The sequence below is a fragment of the Pygocentrus nattereri genome, chromosome 21 (assembly GCF_015220715.1).
Source record: "Pygocentrus nattereri isolate fPygNat1 chromosome 21, fPygNat1.pri, whole genome shotgun sequence".
Classification (NCBI taxonomy): domain Eukaryota; kingdom Metazoa; phylum Chordata; class Actinopteri; order Characiformes; family Serrasalmidae; genus Pygocentrus; species Pygocentrus nattereri.
In genome coordinates, this window is record NC_051231.1 from 16797207 (window position 1) to 16811823 (window position 14617).

At 39.5% G+C, this 14617-nt stretch overlaps 1 protein-coding gene across 7 annotated transcripts in view; it reads left to right on the plus strand.

Moving 5' to 3' along the window:
• Nucleotides 1–9941, plus strand: part of iqsec1b (IQ motif and Sec7 domain ArfGEF 1b) — a 288526-nt gene extending 278585 nt beyond the window's left edge. For 5 of the 7 annotated variants that reach the window (XM_017692830.2, XM_037532230.1, XM_037532229.1 and 2 more), the window contains 2 exons: nt 1761–1810; nt 5558–9941. In XM_017692830.2, coding sequence (XP_017548319.1) covers nt 1761–1810; nt 5558–6064 — 557 coding nt within the window. In that variant the 3' untranslated portion in view covers nt 6065–9941. The other 2 variants (XM_017692833.2, XM_037532234.1) reach the window with 2 other exon arrangements.
• Nucleotides 9942–14617: the final 4676 nt, after the last annotated feature.

The following is a 14617-nucleotide window of genomic DNA, read 5'->3' on the forward strand; positions in this document are numbered from 1 at the left end:
ACAATGTAGTCATGCAGCCAGAGAGCAGGAAGTGCTGAATTCAGGAGACACTGGGGTTGCAAATGTGTAGGTGAACAACATGGAGTGCAGATGTAAAGCCCCAGCTCAAGTGGAAGAGGTGACAATGAGGTTCCTTTGCTTTCTAGGTACTACTGTGTTACTAATAATGTCTTACTAACATTAACACTAAGTACATGGATTACAAATAAATAGTCTGTCTGCTTAAGAAAATAACAAATTAGTGAGACTGTAAGCAAGAAACTGGAGCAAAACAAAGACTTTGGGTTGCTACGTTTAAAAGAAAAGATTATGAATACATATATAAATGAGGCATTATTGAAGCCTAAAATCCAGATCATTCCAAAGGGTTTCACTGACATTTTCTTGGAGCTATAATCTTGATTTGAATCTTGAATCTATCCATGCCCTGCTCGCAAGTATGTTTTCCTTAGCATCTGTTGCAATCTCAGGCAGGTTATACAGACCTTAAGCAAATATCATTCAGACCATCCTTTGTTAAGGGTCCAAGAGAGCAGAACTGACCTTCTTCTGTCTCTGAAGGGGTTAGATGGCTCTACCTTCTGACATAATGTAATCTTCATTGACTGTGAGTTAGCAGCAGTTCAATAAAATGCGGTGGTGCTTCACATGTACTCATGTGCTAGCCTTCATCATCTTGTGAATCCATAAAGCAAATCTCATTCAAAGTAATGACTAGTTTGGAGTTAGTCACTATAAGTTTCCAATGAAATGTTGGATGAGCAGGTGTCTACAAACTTTTGGACATACAATTTAAGGGTATATGTAATCCATATGGGTTTATAACTGTGGATGATTGAAATGCAAGTTATATTAAAAAGAATTGTTGAGCTTGTTTTAGAAGGTACTTTTACCTATATACTATATAGTGTAGGGGTATAGCGGTGTCAGAACAAAACTTTCTATCTCCACAAAAGCATTTTTAACTTATCATGTTAATGTAGAAAGGTATTTTAAGGATTTTAGGCTGGTTCTATTGATCTATTCATTTTTAATTTTTCATACAAATTAAAGGACAGAGTATTGAAATTACATTAAAAAAACATTAGCTTGATTTGATGAAAAACATCTACCCTAACAATGTGACCTTTCACGCGCATGGAAAATAAATATAATTTGGCATTAATAACCCCTTGTATTTAAGTATTTTGGCAAAAACTATGCTACAGTTTTTCATAAGGCTGAATAGTATTTTGCTCTGTAAAGATTATAAAATCTCTACAGTTGCTACAAAAAGGGAATTTGTGGGCAGAGCATGGGTAAGTCAATCAAACGCTTCCAGTTCATTTATAGGAACACCTAATTAACTATAACATCTTTTCTTTTTCCTACTGTCATTTCCCTTTCTAGCTTCATATACTGTAATACTGTTAGGTAAGGTACATCTACAGTCATTTTAAAGGATCCCATTAGGTGGCAGACAGTAGCAGTTGCCCTTTATTTCATGCTAGGTTTGAGAAGTACTAGAAAGTGCTAGTGCTAGTTCTTCCTTTTCTATTTTCTCAACCCAGATGACCCCTATCCATCTAAACCCCATCTACACCATTCCTTCCACACCTTGTATACCTGTTGTGCTAGAGGCTTGCTGTGTGTCATCCCTTCATTAGCGCCCTCTATAGGCAGGCAGTCTGTATGCTGCTCTATCTGTCACGCTGTGGCGTGATTCATTTTTATTTATTTTTTTGTGAGCGTTACTCTGATCTATCGCATGTCCCGCTCAGGCAAGCGCGGCCGCCGCAGCAGTGCGGGATCTCTAGACAGCAATATGGACGTAAGTACTGTACCGTAGGGCGCATCCTGTCAATCAAACCGCCGCTCGCCGTTCCTTCTAGCAACATGTGGCATTGTGAAATGGGGGGTACTTTACAAGGCAGGATTTTTCAGTTAGATAATGTTAGTGTAAAAAGTCGAGGATGTCCAGTATGAGAAGTACATTCTTATTGGACATTCCTTACTTTGGGATCAAATTAGTCTGCTAACTGTTAAATGGAAAATTCTGCTTTTTGATATACCCTCCTATCTCTTGTCTTGGGTTGTTTTTTTTCTGCTTTATAGTTTTAAAGAGATTATTCAGCCAAAAATCAAACTGAACATTTTCCATCTTACTCCAAAATGCTCTTGATCTGCCGTCAAGAATGGTGTCTGGAGTTTGCTTCTTTAGCTTTGCGCTGGAGCTTCATGGCTAGACTGATGTAGCTAATGAGTGCCCAGTTAACATCTGCAAGCAGCATGCCTGAAATGCATAGCGTTGTTAAGTAATCTCAAATGAACATGCTTTTGTGGTTTCTGACATGTAGGCTACAGTTACCTATTTAACCAACCATCAGGAACCACATAAGCAAATCCTTTTTGGAATACTTAACAACCCATACAGTTTAAAGGTGAATTCCACCAATTTTTTAAAAATGTCTGCTCAGTCAGAGTGGTTTAATGTGAAGTGGTGCATTGTAAAGACTGACTTCTTTACAGTGATATGAATGGGAACCATGGGTCTGAAATGGACATATTACCAGTAAACCTACACGTTTTCTGTGTTTTTTATATATCATGTTTAATATGTTAATATAGCACTAAATCTTGGGTGTGGGGTCTATTTTGCTGCAGAATGCCATGTATCTAGTTTGTCACCACCAATGTGGAGAATTCTGACTTGTAAAGTTTCTTTATAATGGAGAATTTTACATCAAACCACTCTGGATTACTTATTTTACATCTTAGTTATTTATGCAGAATTTTGAAAAATTGATGGAATTCCCTATTAAGCATGCAGTTTGTACCATATGAATTATTAGCTACATCAGCATCATGGGTCCAGTACAAAATACAGAAGCAAGTGTCAGACACTGCACAATCTTGGCTGTGTAAATTAGTTTTTTGGCTGAACATTTGCTTGAAGTTCTTTCTTTTAGTGGTGTTTGTGGCAATAGAGTTGTATTCACTGCATGAGCTACTCTTCCTCCGGTGGAATCTGTGTTGGATTATGGAATGGGGATTTTTCCCTTTGGATTGCATTACTCCTCTTAACCTTAATGCATTTACAGTAGCTGGCATGATGCTTCTAATTTGTGCACTTTCTCCTTTGAAGGCTAGTATGCAGGTCTGGCATGTTTCAGTTTCAGCTCTTTTGATTCACTTGTAACTGTGGTGCAAGTGAATACTGAATAATCCTTCCATTTCCACTCCAGCCTTGACCTTATGCTCCTTTTCCTCTCCAGCCCAAAGCACCTCTTTTTTTTTTTTTTTTTTAGCACAGAGCATTGAATAATACAGGAATTTTATCGTTGATCAAGACTGAGTAATGTGTAGCTTAGTTTACGAGATTAAAGTTAAGCAATGTTAGTAGCTCAAACCCTTTCAGATTGTCTGTTAGCTATTTGAATTACACAAAGGACAGAGGTGCCCACATGTTAGTGCAGCATTACAGAAAAATAATCTGAAAACAGTTTTTCACTAACTTGATCTTGCCTGTTTGAGCTTTTGCATGGAATGCATGGCAAATCCAGTCTCCACTCTTTTCTAGTCATTGACTCTTAACAGTTGAAGGATCGTCAGTGCAGTGTTTCCTGAATGCTGTAATGTGTGATGAAAAATGTGAAATCCATGTCGTATTTCATTGCTTGTGACTTTTTTGGAATTTTCTGTGTGCGTTGCAACTGAAGCATTTAAAATATATCATGCCTAATACAATGAGTTACCTTTCTGAGACAAATCATGTTCAGACATACACTATATGTCAAAGTTTGTAGACACTTCAGCTACTGCATTCTGCTAGTAGAATAGGATGCTGTTGAGCAGCTACATAAGGCCTCCAAGCCTAATGCCATGCATCAGCTGGAGTGCTGTTATACCCCCAGCATTAGGCAGTGGAGCAGTAGAACTGCATTCTCTGCAGCAATAGAGCTCCATCTGTCATCCACCTTTGGGTTAAATTGGAGTGGCGAGTTGAGTTTAAGACCCGGAGCAGCATCCACCTGACGTCACTAATGCTCAAATAGCCGAATGGAATCAAATTTTTACGTTAATGCTCTGACATGTGTAAAGCCTCCCCATAATAGTAAAGCTGTTACTGTAACGGGGGGTTGGGGGGACTCTGTATTAATACCCTTATTTCAGAAGAAATGCTGGATGAGCAGGTGTCTACAAACTTTTGGACATGTAGTGTAAGGTTATACGTAACCCATCTGTGTGGGTTTATAACTTTAGGTGACTTTTTCGTATAACTTGCATTACAAAGAATTGACTATGAATGTAGATTTCTAGTCCAGTGTGACTTCAGACCTGGAGGGCCATAGCACTGTAAACTTTGGTGCTTTCTCCAGTTTAGCTAACCAGTTAACTAAAAGCCCTTTAAGGCATGGTTTGGCAATTTGCACAACTTCCCCCTTGCTTTAATTGTAGTTAATCAGCAAAGACATTTTGGTGTCTGTCCCGTGTTTTGTACAATTATCCTCAAATCAGATACACGTTACATTCTTCACACATGAACATAGACACTTATGGTATTTACAAATTACTATATACAAATTATATGTAAGATATTGAGATGGACTATACTGTTCTGCCCTGCTCAGTACATATCCAACTTGAGCACCTGATAGGTAGGAAACAAATCTTTTTCTTATACATGTGAAGCACTAGTCTGTTCATGTAGCACCAGTTTAAATCAAGGAATCAGTAGCACCCACTTCTCTTCCATTCCCCAAAATGTAGCAACGTCGAGATGTTTGGTGGTTTACGTTTGCTTCTACAGTTTTGCACTGGAGCTATAAGACTAACGTTGCGAACAAGTAATAGAGGCTAATACACGAACTAGCATCATGCAAACTACATGCCTAAATCATCACACAGTTGCCTCAAACTGCATTAAGTTGTCAGGTAACCTCAGACTTGTGTATGTGGTTTCTGACACTTATCTTTAAAAATAGGCACAAGTGCTTCACACAGCTAAGAACAGTAGCAGCCATCTTGAAGCCTGAATTTTCTCTGCACCTTTGTTCATTTAAAAATGATGTAAACAAAATTGGGTAAACCAGAAAAGTGCTTTGACCCTGCCCAGGTCCAGAGTTGTGTATTCAGCTCTAGTCTATGCACAGTCGTATGCAAAATTATATGTTTGTTAAAATTGTTTTGTTGATTTTTGAAGTGGAAATATGTTAACACATCATATACAGGCACACTTGTTCTGCGTATTTTAATCACCGTTTCTTTGCTGAATTTTAACATTTTGGGGAAATATACGTAAATGTGCCCTGTGCAAATGTTATGGCACATTTTACATTTAAGTTTTTTTTTTTCCAGTCTGTTAAAATTGTTTTTAAAAAAGCCATATTTATGTTCCCTGTAGGAGATTTGTTAACTTAAAATTTCATTTAGAAAAACAACAAAACACATAATTTGACAAGGAATATTCACACCTTTTTGTATGACTATATGCAGCAGTTATATGCTGTGTATTGCAGGAGTGTTTTTCTGGTTTTGTGGTCTGATGTAACTCTGTGTTCATCCCCCCACCCCACAGGGCTCCATCATTAGCAGCCCCCACATGCGGCGCCGGGCTGCCTCCAGCCGAGACTGTCCATCACGCCAGCAGTCCATCCCCAGCTCCTCCTCCTCTCTGCTGGGGTCGCTCTTTGGCACCAAACGGGGCAAATCCCCCTTGCCCCCTCAGGCCCCACACCCGTCCCACCCCACCCTCATCTCACACACACCCCATCCATCCAACTTGCACCACACAGCTCGTGAAAACATCACAGAGACTCAGGCTCAGATCCACCCACACCACGGCCAGTTCTGCCACATGCAGCAAAACCCGCCTCCGTACCACCACCATCACCACTACCACCCTCCGGCACACATTCAGCACCAATTCCACCCGCCATCGGGCCACTCACATGGGTCTCATGCCCATGGATCTCACTCTCAACACTCCCAGCATGCCCAACACCACCATACCCCAGCTCAACCCCCTGCACCCCCTGCAGGCAGCACCAAGCCCAAACACAGCGGCATCAGCACGGTGGTGTGAAACTAAACTTTCTGGGGCTCAGCAGGACTTAGTGGGACTCACAAGGATTCTGTGGAACTCTATCGTATTCTTTGGGATTCTGTGGATCTCTGTTGGATTCTGTGGGTCTCTCTGGGTCTCTGTGGGATTCCTTGAGACTCTGTGGGATTGTATTTTTCTCTATGGGTCTCTGTGGGATTCTTTGGGACCCTGTGGAACTTTATTAGTCTCTGTGGAACTGAGATTGTCAAGCACAGGGAGTGTGGAGGCAGCTTTAGGCGGACTTCCTGTCTAGCTGGCATATGAAAGATTGTACATTTTTGCAATAGACTGTGTGGATGGAACCGACCAGGGAATGAGAACAAAACAAAAGGCAACATGACTCATTTTCATTTTCAGTCAGAGCCTCTCTCCACTGGGACAAAAAAGGAGAGTGAGAGAGAATGGGGGCACACTGTGTAGCATTAGCACTAGCACTGGCCTTCTCTTCCAGGCATTTTAGAGGGCTGCTAGACCCTCCCTGTGGGTTTTGGGTTTCCACCTCCATCTATCTCTACATTTTCCATTGATCAATCACTGCTCAAGCTCCAGGCAAAGCTGCTTTTTTTGTCCTCTCAAGGATTAGTCTATACTTTCTTTTTTGGACTTTTAGCACCTGGATACGTATCCAAACCCTCACTGAAACCCAACATGGAAGCAAACGCATGCACAATGACCATGGCTACTGGGTTAGCTTGTATTTAATTACTTACAAAATGTTATAAAATATCCTGCTTTACAGTAATTTGCAGAAATAAAAAGTCTTGGTAGAACGGACATGCCTTGAAACAATGTGGTTTAAACACAATGGTCAACAACAGCTTGGCCATGAAGTCGGTCACAAAAGTGTTCAAGTATTTAATGTAGCTGTAGACCATTCTCTGTGATATAGTTAGCAGTCTTTAATGTGCCAATTATTAAAAAGCAGTAACTGAGTTAGTCAAAAATGCTTTGTGTATGTTGTGCATATAGTATTTTGTAAAATAATAATAATAATAATAATATTAATAATAATATCAACAGTTAATATTATTGTTATAGAACAAAATGCGTCCAAGGCGTCGGCTAAATATCTCAGTATTATACTCTTGAAGTAGAATGACCTAGACTCACTATAATAAAACTTCAATGCGTTTAAGTAAGGCGGGCAAGTGAATGACCTGGAATTTTCTCTGGTTGCCTTTGAAACTCTTTGGAAGATTCAGGAATGCACAATACGGAATCTTCCAGTCCGGCAGAACTGTGTTTACTGCATCAATTAGCTAGTCAATCAGGAGGAAGAAAAACAAGAGGTTAGGGAAAGGGGTTAGGGATGGCTAGCTGGTCTCCGAGCTAACTGATCCAGATCCTCCTTAGGCCTGGACTGGCAAGTCGTGGCTTCTAGCACACCACGGTTTTATTTTTTTAACTATTTTTTTAGAGACAAATAAAAACACTATGAAATAGACTGTACATTTACAGATGTGTTTATGGTAGAGCTGATTTGATGGAGGAGGCTATTTTGGAAATAACACGTTTTGCTCAAGGGGTCATAGAAATTTTCCATTATTTGGGGTTTCAAAGCAGTTGACAACTTTTTTCCGCTCATATTTAATAAGTTTGCTTTTTTTTTTTTGCTGTGATGTTTTTTTTTTCTCAGCAGGCTGAGTGAGTGTGTGCTGTTCCTAGCAGTTCTTCGGACCGAGCGAACCCAAATAGACCTGCTACAAATCCTGGTTGTTTGTGTTTTTGTATTTACGAATGCCTTTCACTTGCTCACAAACGCGGTTAACTAACATATGCTGGGAGCGACATGCAGCGGAGGTGGAGACGTGTGCTTTTTCACCGTAGGAAAAAAAAGAGAGGCTTTAACCGTATTTTTCCTCACATATCTCGACTTTTGTTGACCTTTTCTACCTTTTCTTTATGCTGTGTGCTGTGTATAATAGAAGGGAGCGGTCAGGTTATGATTTGATTGATGCTATTTTTTAGCTCAGATATGGAAGTTTTGAATAGCACTTGTCATTTTGTAAGTATACATTTATGTACAGTAACTATGGTTTGAAATTATTGATCTGAGACCAGTGTTGCAGTGAAGGTTTGCTTTGCGAGCATTATTTCTTTTTCTGTTCCATTCTGTTTTTTGTTTGTTTTGGATTGGTTTTGTTTTTCTTTTTGTACTAATCGTATGTGCAATATGTATGTTTCAGTTTTGTAAATGAACGGTTGCGATCTAATGGCTGGTCTTTCTTTTTATTATTATTATGATCATCATCATAATTGTCCTTGTCTTTAATTCTTGGCACCCCCCGGCCCCAGTCACTGTGGACCCTCCCCACCTCAGTGTTTTCTCGTCCGTCTCTCTGTTCTAGCGACTTGCAGTGAGGAATATCAAACTAAAAGTACTCTTGCATGTAACATTATATTGTAAGGATATTCTCTAAATATTGTATATTCCCAGAAATAATATTATCATCAGTGTTACAGTTGACTGTTGTTGAAATTTAAGTGACGATACGCATTAAAATTATGTAGAATTCTCTTCATGCGACTCTGTTGCTATGAACGTCCGTCTGTCACATTTTGTACCAGAAGAGGTTCAGCTAGATGACATGAATAGAAAACCAACTGTAGAGCAAAGTACACATTCTGTAATTTTAGGCTTTAAATCAGACCATGCTGGTCAACTACTGTATAGAAGTTCTCTTATTCTGCTCTAGTTTAATTTAGAAGTTCTAGCGATCAGTGGTGGTCATCAGCACGAGATGTGATTAAAGCGGAGCACAAATCACTCTTTTATTATTAATATTATTATTAATACTGTTATTGGAGCTGAATGTTGCCCTGGAATCCAGGAATCCAGGTTAGGTTCACAATTTGCACATGTTGAGCTACTCCTTGGTTTTTTGCACAGGTTCCCAAGCCATGCCACAGTAAACGTGAGGATCATGATACAACAGATTAAATCACTACAATTGGAAGCGTCTTGAAAGGAATTAATTCTGGGACAAAAAAGGGAAAAAAAATCAAGCATGTCTTTTTTTTTTTTTTTCTTCTTCTTTTTTTTTCCCCCGATCTTTTTTTATGGAAGTTTTTTCCAAAATTTCAGTTTCCGTGCAGTTACAGGGTGATACCCATAATGAATTGCATGCGATTAATTCTCGTCACCTCTGGTTTGAACTGTGAGCTAAATGAAACATCAGAAATATTATTTGTTTTATTGTTTATTTTGCTTGTGTGTTTGTTTTTTTTTTTCTTTTTTTTTTGACATCGGCTTGCTCTTACATTTGATGCTGAAAGTCAGCATGTATTCTACTCGTTTACCCATTGTAAAAGAAAAAGTCCTCATCTTTGCACTTGTGTGTGTATGTGTGTCTGATGAAGACAATTGCTGTACATAAGACAAAATCAGTGTGAAGAAACAAATACAGCTCAAGAGCATATCTCAAGGAATTTAAAAGCGGATTTGAAAAGGGAACGGATGGGGGGTGGGGCTCATAAAAATGTGTGAATATTCTGTATATTAGTAATTGTCATCCATTACAAGATGCATTCCTCCACTCTCCTTTAACAAGACATATTAACATACTTCTGCTGCCAGATGCATTCAGTTTAGTTCAGCATCATCTTCTGTAGCTACTACAAGCCGACTGTTACATGATTTTCACTGATTTCTCCTATTCTGAGTCGCACCGCATTTTGCCACATGCGCATACACACACAATGCAGCATATTTTATAATTACCAGGCCAGGAGAGGAGGAGTTTTTCATTTTAATATGCATTCTGTTTCTAAGTAGATGATGAGACCCTGTTGATGTAAAATCTATAACTGTGACCATGTGGAACATGAAATAAAAATATACTGTCCAGATTCATAACTTGCTTTTATTTGTCTGTGTGAAATAATCCAATGTAATGATATGCCTTGGGAAAATGTTTATCTGAAATGTGTGTATGAATCTGTCTGATGTAGGTGGACCATAAGGCTGGTGGTCAGAGTCACGGTTGATAAAGGGTAAAGTTTGCAGAGTGTCAGTGCTATCTGGACTTCACTGGTTTTTAAATAGCCCATATGAAGAAAAACTAAAATTTTCAAGCCTTTTTGAAATAAGATTGTGAGATGCTAATAAAAACAGAAAGCAGTATTTAGTAGATACTTTTTGACCTGTATTACATTTATATCAGGAAAAAATAGAATCATGTTCACCCCTGTGTTACATCACCTTTCCACCCTTCCATAACACTTAAGAGACAAACTGATCCAGTTTTGAAAGCGATTTTTGCCATTCTTTTATTGTACAAGTCTTTAGCTGCACAACTATTTTGGCCCATTGTTGTACACTTTATAATGTGCCACATGTTTTCAATCCAGACTGCAGACACACCATTCAAACACCCTGCACCCTCTGATTATAAATCCATGCTATTGTAACATGCAAAATGTGGCTTGGCATTATCATGCATAAGCATGGACATCTCTGAAAAAGATGTCATCTAGAAGGCAGCACATCAGGATTAATGAAGCCATTGCACATGCAGGGTACCCATGCCATGACGGACTTTGAACTCATAAGTCAACACTTTTTTTTTTTTTTGCCCAAGGACTTTAGCTCAGTCATTCTCACTACATCTTCATCCCACCTCAGGCAGATGTCACATGCATTGGACGTTTTGTACAAGACCATTAATAATATTAATAAGACTTGAGAACATTCACCCTGAGGCTGCTTTTATTGTGGTTGGGGATTTTAACAGCAAATTTGAAGAAGGTTCTGCTCAAATACGAACACAAATTTCTCACTTGAGAAGAACAGACTCTTGACTACACTGCAATCAAGGACAATTACAAACCCCTCCCCTGCCCTGCCTTCAGCAAAGCTGACCACACCTCTATTCTCCTGCCCACATACAAAGACTTAAACAGGCAAAACTAGTTCTCAGATCAGTCCATCAATGGAGTGATGAGGCCATTTTCACACTTCAGGACTTCTTTGAATCCACAGACTGGAAGATGTTCCATGATCTGGCTGGCACAGACATCAATGACTCCATCACAAGCTACATCAATAAATGCACTGAAGACATTGTACCAAAAATCAATGTCAGATCATTTCCCAACCAGAAACCCTGGATCAACACTGAGGTTCGAGCCAAACTAAGAGCTCGGGCTGCTGCCTACAACTCTGGTGACCCAGCTAGCTACAAGAAGGCCAGATATGACCTCCAGAGGTCCATCAGGCTGGCCGAAAGGAGCTACAGGGACAGAGCGAAATGCAACTATCTTGGCTCTGATCTCAGACGTATGTGCAATGGCCTGGGCACCATCACTGACTACAAAGAAGGTATGATCTGTGATGGGGCTCTTCCTCCTCACTTGCAGATGAACTTAATGCTCATTATGCTCGTTTTGAGGCAACGATCACCTCACCTGCTGAAAAACTACCAGTAGATGAGGAGATTCCCCTGAGCCATTCCCCTGTCTGAGGTGGTGAGATCCACAGCCGTGTACTTAAAGCATGTGCCAATCAACTGGCTGAAGTTCTCACTGATGTCTTTAACATCTTAAGACTATCAGTGATTCCCAAGCGCTTAAAGGAAACCACAATTGTTCCAGTCCCCAAGAAATCTTCTGTCACCTGCCTGATTAAATACCGCCCTGTTGTACTGACATCTACAGTGATAAGATAATCCTTTATTAGTCCCACAGTGGGGAAATTCACAGTATTAGAGCAGCAGAGTAATAGAAGTAAGGCCCTCAGTAATAGAAACAGGAAACAGTATAAACATTATAAACAATAAAAATTAAAGTTAAATCTCTAGACAACTCTCATTTACAACAAAAGAATAAAAAAAAGAGTTGCATAAGATCTGTATTGCACTTATGAACATATTGCACAATGAAAAATATTTACATTCTGAATATAAGTGTATATTGTATGTGTGTGTGGTCTACTGGGAGCAGTGCTGGTCTCACAGCAGCAGGAAGGAAGGACCTGCACTTGGGGTGAAGGAGCCGGTTACTGAAGGAACTGCCCAGTGCTGCCAGAGTCTCATGCATTGGGCTGACCACTGCTCTGGGCAAGTGTGCTTACTGCCCCCTAGTGTGTGTACGCTCACTAGTGCATATGTGGTGATTCACTTCACGGATAGGTTAAATGCAGGTGAATTTTCCCCGTTGTGGGACTAATAAGGGTCACTTAATCTTAAACTGATGACCTCACCTGGTCCCTCCACATCAACACTATTGTGAGATCTGCCCGCAGTGTCTCTTCTTCCTGCGTAGGCTCAGGAAGTTTTGTCTGCCTCCTCAGATCCTCACCAACTTCTACAGATGCACCATAGAGTGTCCTCACGGACTGCATCACTGTCAGGTACAGCAGCTGCACTGCTTGTGACCGCAAGGCCCTTAAAGGAGTGGTGAGGAAGGGAGAAGCCATCATAGGCAACAAACTATCAGCCTTACAGGACATCTACAAGTCCCGCTGCCTCAGGAAGACCACAAAGATCCGGTCAGACAACGTCACCCAGCAATCTGCCTGTTCACCATCCTGCCATCAGGCATCCAAACTAGAGCAACCCAGTTAATGAACAGTTTCTACCCACAGGCTGTCAGGCTTCTGAACAAGCTGTGATGCTGTGGGTCCTTCCCCAGTTACCATTTCACTCACTCAGTCTGTCAGTATTATTATTATATCATATCTCTGCTATGGACAATAACACTTTAAAACTAAGTCACTTTAAATAACAATAACTTGTCACTAAAATGTATAATGTTTCTATATTTTGTGTATATTTTTCTGTATTTTGTGTATATTTTCTCTATATTTTGTGTATATTTAATATATTCCAATTTGTTTTTTATATTTTACTTTACTTATTTACTTTCTGTAGAGTGATTATCTGAGCATCACCAAAAGCATTTCAATGCATAAATGTCCTGACATGTTTTGCAAATGACAAACTCGAAACTTGACTCTGCTTTTGAACTTTATGCTGGTAACAATTGGGATAGTTCTCTTTGGCTCAGGGAGCATGACATCCTTTATTTCCATAAACAGTCTGAAAGGTTGTCAAGCCACAATACATGTTTCTACTGTACATCAATCTGTTTCAGATGAGCAAGTTGTTTCAGTTAATGTTGAAATGTGGCATATATGCATCATGGAGGCATGCCAGTTGTTAATGCAGTTCCATCAAAGGGATCAAAGATTCAGGGTGTTTTTTTTTGGCTGTACTCTTTACACATACAGAAAATCAGTAACTTTAGCTACTCATTACTTTATCATAGCGCAGGGGTGCCCAGTCCTGGTGCTGGAGATCTACCAGAGTTTAGCTCCAAAAGTAATCTAACAAATCTCATCCAGATAACCAAGGCCTTCAGGGGCATCTGATCATATGAGATTGTGGATCTAAACTCTCCAGGGTGGTAGATCTCCAGGATCAGGATTGAGCACCTCTGCTTTAGTGTAACAATGGAAGTGGGTATTGCATACTAATTCATACGCATGGTCAAATCACATATTTTGTTGATTGTCTAAGTGAAAATAATGACATTCTCTACAGAGAACAGACTTTTTTATGTGTTCTCAAAACTGTTTATTTGCTGAATTTAACATAATGGGGGTACAAAAATAAAACTGGCCTGTGCAAAAGTTATCACAAATTTTATATTTTATTTCCTATATGTCGAATAGAAACTGCACTAAAATTTGCATAAATCGTTTGTTTGTTGAGCAGCAGTGACCTATTTTCAACCACAATTCGTCACACCTGCTCTAGATAAATTTAACTTCAGAAGTTCTTTGATTGGTTGGATGATTAGAGTTAGTAACAGGGTTGGGATGTAATGGAGTACGAGTATTGGGACTATTTATTCATAATACAGAAATTACACGTCTGTTTTCAGTCAAAGTTGAAATGAATGAAATGTATTTCCAGACACAGAATAAATACATAAATGTAACTGACAACCAGTGACAGCAATGAATAGTTTGGGGGGTGGGGGGGTGGTTATTGTAATTCAGTACTCAGGCATAACTATGTTTTGAAAATAAGATTGTGTAAGAAATGTGTATTTCAGTGGTGCAGTGACAACGGGACATCTCTTTAATCTGTGACTGAACTTCAGTTACAAATAGATCAGGTTTTGGCCACATCCATTGTCTGCATAAATGGCTTCATCATTTTCATAGAAGCAACAGCAGAGTACAGTATATATCACCAAAGGTTTATAGACACCTGTTTCTTCTGAAGTCAAAGGTATTAATAGCTCCAGAGCATGCAATTCTATTTTAAATACTTTTTATATGGAGACAAGCTGTACCTAAAGGCCTGTGTCAGCTATGGGTGCAGCGTAAAGTAGCTGAATTATCACCATCAATTTTCAGAAGGGGTGTCTGGATATTTTTGGACATACACTATATTTCCAAAAGTATTCGCTCATCTGCCTTCACAAACATACGAACTTGAGTGACATGAAATTGTCCAAATTCTCTTTGTGTGATGAAGCATTAATAGTTCCTTTAATGGGACTAAGGGGTCCAACTCCTGAAAA